Source organism: Penaeus monodon, chromosome 8, assembly GCF_015228065.2.
Source record: "Penaeus monodon isolate SGIC_2016 chromosome 8, NSTDA_Pmon_1, whole genome shotgun sequence".
Lineage (NCBI taxonomy): Eukaryota > Metazoa > Arthropoda > Malacostraca > Decapoda > Penaeidae > Penaeus > Penaeus monodon.
This window is the reverse complement of record NC_051393.1, coordinates 47,038,143-47,045,642: the sequence shown is the minus strand read 5'-3', so window position 1 is coordinate 47,045,642 and position 7,500 is coordinate 47,038,143. Positions and strand designations below refer to the sequence as shown.

The 7,500-nt window shown below is 36.4% G+C and overlaps 1 protein-coding gene across 8 annotated transcripts in view; it reads left to right on the top strand.

Annotated features, from left to right (window-relative positions):
* Positions 1–7,500, top strand: part of LOC119576384 — a 30,671-nt gene that overhangs the window by 9,256 nt on the left and 13,915 nt on the right. For 3 of the 8 annotated variants that reach the window (XM_037924047.1, XM_037924045.1, XM_037924046.1), the window contains exons 2-3: positions 143–215; positions 1,629–1,691. In XM_037924047.1, the coding sequence (XP_037779975.1) occupies positions 1,658–1,691 (34 nt within the window). In that variant the 5' untranslated portion in view covers positions 143–215; positions 1,629–1,657. Of the gene's footprint in view, positions 1–142; positions 216–1,628; positions 1,692–6,797; positions 7,327–7,500 lie in introns of those variants that run through there. The other 5 variants (XM_037924050.1, XM_037924048.1, XM_037924054.1 and 2 more) reach the window with 4 other exon arrangements.

The window sequence follows — 7,500 nt, the reverse complement described above, 5'->3', positions numbered from 1 at the left end:
TCTGATTATCTCTCATCGAAATACAAACAATACAACGAACCGCATAAAAAATAAAGGTACAAAAAATAACACACCGATACGGGCCGTGGTTGTGGTTCCTGATTTATAAACTGATGCAACGTTGCTATTGTTCTTTTGCCAGTGATGACGGCCACAACAGCAAGAAATAGGACGAGACATCACACTCATCACATGTGAATATCTTTCTGTCTGCTGTAAGTAAAACAAAATGAAGAATAAGAGATTTTTTAAATCTATATTGTGGATGGCCTTTAACTAAAACTAAAACAATAGAATGAATGAAAAAGTATTTTGCTTTACTAGAATTTTTTTTTGTGTGTGTCTTTCTGTCACAAGGAATATGTGTGACAAGAGTATTTAAATAAATATCTGTGGCATGTGTTATATATTGCAGATAACGTTACGTTTATAGTTAAAGAAGTTAAAGAAGAAAATAAATCAACTCTAATATTCACACGGTTATTAGTCTTTTTCATCTGCTATCAGTTTCAGAATAAAAACTGATGTATAGCTGATTACCAACGTTTCATATCACTGACATCAATGATATTTATTGCAATATTTCTACCAAGTATATATATATATATAAATATATATATATATATATATATATATATATATATATATATATATATATATATTGTTCTCCAATAAATAATTCCGATATATCTGATATATACTCATTATTATGGATTATCTTAATAAAAGTAAAATATGAAGGCAAGATAATGAATAATGAGTATACATCAGATATATCGGAATTATTTATTGGAGAACAATATTCTTGCCTTCATATTTTACTTTTATTAAGATAATCCACATATACAGCTATGACATTAATTTAGTCTGAATATATATAGGACACTCATTAGATGAATAAAATCACACTTTCAAGCAGTAATATGCAAATGGAATGAATCGTCCTTTACGAAATACCTGCTGTTATCGGCAACGCAACAGACAAGATAACAGATAATCCTTGAGGCAGACAATTTTAAGATAATCTTAGATGATCAGGAAATGAAAAGCTGAGTCATGCATACGATGTTTATCGTAAAATAACACGTTTTGTTAGCTACTACGAATCTTCTTATTTGTCTATAATGTATAAATATTGGTGTAACTTTCCACGAAAAAAGCAAAGAAAAAAAATATATATATATGTATATATATTTGCACGTCATGTACTTACTCGGCCTGCAAGTGACTTTCATTTCACTTTCCGTCTATCACATCAGTTTGCAATGCGACCCTCTCTGCATATTTTGATTTTTCGAGATTTTTTTTTAGAAAGAGTTCGCTGACATTTTCCAGCTTTCTTGATAGCTTTCTCGCCCGACTAGAAATTAATACACAATCACAATCAGCTTTAATCAATTACACAATCAATTCAATCAATTACACAATCAGCTTTAATGTAGTTTCAGATATTACTTAATCAATAGTTCTGTCATTTTTTCGGTCTGAAAAAATATATCACTATCTTTATTCCATCGTTATTTTTGGTTATTGCTGTTTTGGGTTGTTGTTGTTATTTGGCTGTTGTCTTAGTTGTTTATGTGTTTTGGTAAATGCATAATAAAATATACTCTCTGGCTTCATCCTAGGTTTTCACACACCCGCCTGAAGCAGCGCCATGAACGAATGTGTGGCCGTGCCGATATTTTCAGGTGAGTAAACCAATTTGCTTTGGTTGAGAATGGAGCTCCAAATGACACTATACACAAAGATTAAAATTCCAATCACTTATAGAATTCAAATTACTGAATTTATTGAGGAACACATGCATTGTGCACGTGCAAATGCAGTACATGTTTATGCACATGAATAGGGAGTGACGGTATATGTCTGCAAATGCATTTTTCATGTTACATTGCAAATAATAACATTAGCAATTTTAGTAACTACAATGCCTATAATGATAATGTAACTGGTGACGATGGTAAATATATCATAATCAGCTTCTGTGTCACTGTCACTATGACCACCACAATTATCTACATATAATTCTCATCACACCAGCATCGCGAGCATTATTGTTATCATCATTATCACTATTATTACCATTACCATCACCATTTTCATTCTCTTCATTATCCCCCATTATCGCCATCATCACTTACTACCATGGGAAGTATGACAACGATTATACTAACCAAATATTTTTCAAGCTTTAATTGGCTTTGACAAATACGAATTCATCTCTTCAACTAAAACTAACACTGCATTTAAAAAGGATGATTATTATTACCAAATTATGAAATATTATCTTTGTTTTGTCAGACGAAGTGTTCACATTTATGGTTCCCCCCCCCCCCCGCCTCCTCTCGTTCTTCCGCTTGTATCATGGATAATGTAAGGAAGGGGTTGGTTAAGTTAGGTTAAATCAGGAGAGTTTTTTAGTTAGGTTAGGTCTTGCAAGGTTAGCTTAGGTTAGGTTAGGTGAGACCGTTAGGATAAGTTAGGCTAGGTTAGATAGGTCATGTGAGGATAGAAAAGGTAAGTTAGATTAGGTTAGGTTTGAGAGGATAGTCTGGGTTTGATATGGGAAGCTAAAGTTAGTACAGCGTGCATGAGAAAGTTATACTGTTTTTTCAATTTGAATATGTGTACAGATTACTTAAATAATTATTATTTACAGCAGTCAAGACTTAACCCTACTGATGTGAAACAATAGAAGTGCATTTTTTTATCAAAGCAAAGGCCGCCAAATTTGCCTTCTTTTCCTTAGAGGAAAAAAATCTTGGCTTCTGTCTTTTTCTTCCTCTGTTTCTGCAGTCTTTCATGTTGATTAATAATATTTTTAATTGTTTTTTTATGTATCTATTTCTTATGTTTGTCCTTTCTAAATCATGCTGTGTCTACGCTTTCAGCAAAAGGACATCTGGCCTGCATTTGGTGTTAGACTAAATGCATTTTTCTTGTAACATTCTTTGGTAATGTTGATTGTTGTATAGTCTCGTTCTGTTTAGCTCTATTTTGTAAATTTATTTTCAACAAGACCATCTTGGCCAGTATTTAGTGCATTTTTATTGTAACATGCCTTCACATTTTCTTTGCTAAACATTTATTTTAGTTATGTACAAGAGTGTGAAAGTGAACATGAGCAGTAGTATGAGTGTGAGTGTGTGTGAATGCAAATAACTATAAGCATGAGCTGATTATGAGTAAGGGCATGCGTGAAAATAGGAGCAAATATGAGTATGAATGCATGTGTGCAAGTGTGTATCCGTGAATGTAATAATAAATAAAAATAAATTGAGCAGAAAAAACGTGACTTGCACTCAAGCTTCTATGTGCATATCGTATCAAAATGTCAGAGATACTAAAAAAGTTTTTTTTCTCTCCTCTATTGCGCAACACATCGCTAAATTACCATGATGCCTTATCTGATATCACAGGAATCATCAAAATATTATAAACATATAAAACACAGACTTCAATCCTTATCTGGTGGATCCAACTCTCTTTGGCGCTCCATGGCGATGCAATGAAAATGAAAGTATACTACTATTGCGTCTATAAATTATAAGGGTGAAGTAAATCCCTACACACACCTATCAAGAGCTTTTATATTTCAATTTACTATTATCATTTTTATTATGATTATGATTACCATTCTATCATTATCATTATTATGATGATAATATTAACGAAAAAATAATATCGATAACAATAATAATAATCATTATTATCATCATTATCGGTTTCATTACTACTGTAATTATTCACCATCATCAATATCATCACTAATATTATTACCACTATCATTAATGGCATTATCATTATTGTTATTATTATTATTTTTACTATTACTACTATCATTATCACAATTATTACAATTATCGTTATTGTCATTATCATAATTAACATTATTAACACTATTACTGATATTATACTTGTTATCATTGTGTCATTATTATCATTATCGTCATTATTAGTATTACTGTTATTATCTTTATCGTTATTACTATTATCATTATCAGTATCATTATTATCAATATCATTAATATTACCATTATCATTATTACTTCCATTATATTTTTTCATTATAATTACTATTGCTGTTTTTCATTATAATTACTATTACTGTTTTTTATTATATTACTATTACTATTATCATAATCATTAGTGTCATTATCATAAACATTATTATCATTATCATCAAACAATTACCATTATTATCAACATTATTACTACCATTATATCATTACTACTATCGTCTATCGATGATACCTCTATCCGTTACCTGATTACCCATACATATAAGAGGCTACACAGATAAACATGTCTTAGCAAAACATTTAAAGCCATATTTTTATTCCCATGCCTATTGGGGCGGTCGATAAACTTATGCCTCTTTTGCCTCGATATTGTTAACAAACTTCTCAATACGACTCTGAAAATACACACGAATTTCTGTGCATTTCCGCGATATCGTTATCAAGAGACACAAGTTACGGAGTTTTTTTTTTCTTTCTTTCTTTCTTTCTTTTTTAGAAAAAGGAAATATATTCTTACTTTGATCATAAACATAAAGATTTCCCGGTGGAAAATGCAAAGTCTGCTGAAGAGTTTCAAGTTTGAGGCATTATTTACGGAAGAGAAAAGGATGTTGGCAAATGGATGACGCTCTGGAGAAGTTTCTCCTGCCAAGAGCAGCACCTCCATTGCATAATGTGACTGGCAGAGTGCGAGCGTGCTAAAGAGCTCCGGTGCGTGACAACCTTCAGCAGCAAAGTTCCGTAAAGTTAACGGTGTTATTGCAGACATATTTATTTGTTCTGGGATCTTAGCTCCGACTTCAGCGTTCTTCATCCTTGTCATGCTCTCCACCACTTTCCCAACTGGTCTCCATTGTTAGATGCCCTTCGCGTCACAATACCTGCTGACCCCCCCACTCCTTACCCCTCCTTTCATCCCCCTTCCCCCCTTTTCTGCCCCGAGAGCCTTTGTCAGATTGCGTTAAAATCTCTCTCTCTCTCTCTCTCTCTCTCTCTCTCTCTCTCTCTCTCTCTCTCTCTCTCTCTCTCTCTCTCTCTCTCTCTCTCTCTCTCTCTCTCTCTCTCCTTCTCTCTTTGTCTGTCTGTCTTACTATCCCTCTGTCTGTTTTCTCTATCTTTTTCCTTCTTTGTCTATCTTATGTCTGTCTGTCTCTCTCTTACTGTAGCTCTGTCTCTGTGTCCTCTCTCTCTCTCTCTCTCTCTCTCTCTCTCTCTCTCTCTCTCTCTCTCTCTCTCTCGCTCTCTCTCGCTCTCTCTCTCTCTCTCTCTCTCCATAATTCCAGACCTGATCGCCTGTAATACCTAGAAGCACATCCCATAAAATCTTGAAAAAAATCACAATAGCCATTATCTTTCCCCTTCCCTTTCCTCATTTCCTATTCCTCCTTTCTACCAAACGTTATCTCTGTATAATATGTTAAGATATTAATTGTGGAAGAAGATTGGTACAAGAATTGCCTAAAATATAAGGAAAAAAGAGGAAAAGCATAGATCAGATACGAAAAACAAGTGTATACTCCATTGCTGAATGGGGAGGAAGTACTCTATAAACAATAGCGAACCAATAATATAATGTTATCTGGTGCTTCCGCTGACATACGTGATGCGAAAACAATCCGTCAGATCTATAAACCGTCATTTCGCTTCCGCATTTTCTCTCTCTCTCTCTCTCTCTCGCCTTCTCTCTCTCTTTCTCGCCTTCTCTCTCTCTCTCTCTCGCCTTCTCTCTCTCTTTCTCAACTTCTCTCTCTATCTCTCTCACCTTCTCTCTCTCTCTCACCTTCTCTCTCTCTCTCTCTCTCTCTCTCTCTCTCTCTCTCTCTCTCTCTCTCTCTCTCTCTCCCTTCCTCCCTCCCTCTCTGTCTGCCTGTCTCTCTCTCTCTACAGCCGCGTATGATCAGCCTTTCTGCATTCTTGAAGTTGCATGCAGTCTAGTGTACCCACACACACAAACACACTCGTTATCCCTTTTCCGTCTTTGACCTCGAGCAATTGACCTTGTTCTGCGGCAATCGGTGACGTGCGCCACACCCACTGTGCTATCGATGACATTTCACATTTGAATAAGCCTCGACGCTCTCTATCAGCTACCTCGTAGATTTTGCACTCATGAATCTGTTATATAATAGTGGCATATATAATTTTGTAGATGGACTAAATGCATAATATATATTATATTGTGAACTACGATAGCTGCCGCTGGCTGATTTTATATATACCTTATTCATGTAAATACAAGTAAGATTATGCTGTAATGCTGTCTAGAGATAAGTACACTTCATAGACGTACCCTGAACACATGAACAAAAGCCCAATTGTTTATAAAGCCTCACTCGAATTATGTTGAATGAGATATAATTTTTTGCTCGTTTTATGATAAAATGCGTTTGATAATGTGATCACAAAATGTCAGGAGATTGGTAGATTACAATTCAAAATCCAATCGCCGGTGCACCATTTCAAGAGTTCATTGACCCCTGTCCTCTGAGCACCACAGTGTTGCCATATCGCCTTGAAGATTTCGTTTTTTCCTCCCTACTCAGAGTATTTGAGTTCGTGTGTCACTTTAAGCCTGTTAACCCTACTCATAATAACAGTGTATTAACAGTTAAATAAAATCAAACGGAGAATCAAATATTTTCGAGTAGGATCTGGACGCCAGCGGCACGACCGCAATCAGTGAAAGCGGCGTTTTCAAGGCGCCAAATCTCGTAGATAAATACTCCCGTTGTAGCTTTCATCGGTTAAATTGTTTATGGCACGGCGGAGAGAGTTATCGTGGTGTGGACGTCAAGTAGCCATCCATATGTCACCTTATTTAAGTCAGCAGGAGCAGGCGAGCTCCGCCGTCGCTCCCCGTCCTCAGTGACACGTACGCGTTCAGCAAGGCTCGTTCATGTTCAACAGTATCCATGGCGATTGTCTGCACATCATGGCTGAGTTATTACACATCCTTCATACAATGCCATTGAATGCAAAGAAGTCGCTGAAAAAAAAAACAAAAATATTTCCGCCCCGATACTTGCGCATGCGCGCCATACTGGCTGTCTTAGGGGGGGGGGGGGCAATAGAAAACAGTCAGAAACATTATGTGCGGTTGTGAGTACGTGTGTGTATGTGTGTCTCCTGGGATGTTTATGTTGAGTGCTGCCATCTAGTAACAAGAACTGTCACAAGTATCCAGGCGAGTGTTGCTTATCGTTACTTCCATATTATGAAGATTGCCGTGACCCAGATGACGCCCAGAGCCCACATGCGTGTGCCACTGTACGCCGTCCGCCTCAGTGTTCATCCTAGCCCGGTAAGTTGTACATCCCTGCCGCTGTCCTCACCTACACGTTGTCCTCAACCGCCCACCCGGCCCTCACCCGCCCCTCGTCCTCCCTTGCCGAATTCCCTCATCCTTTCTGTGGGTCATCCGTTTTGCATCTCTCAGCCTTGCCTCTTCATCTGCCAAATGGTCTCTGGAATGAGT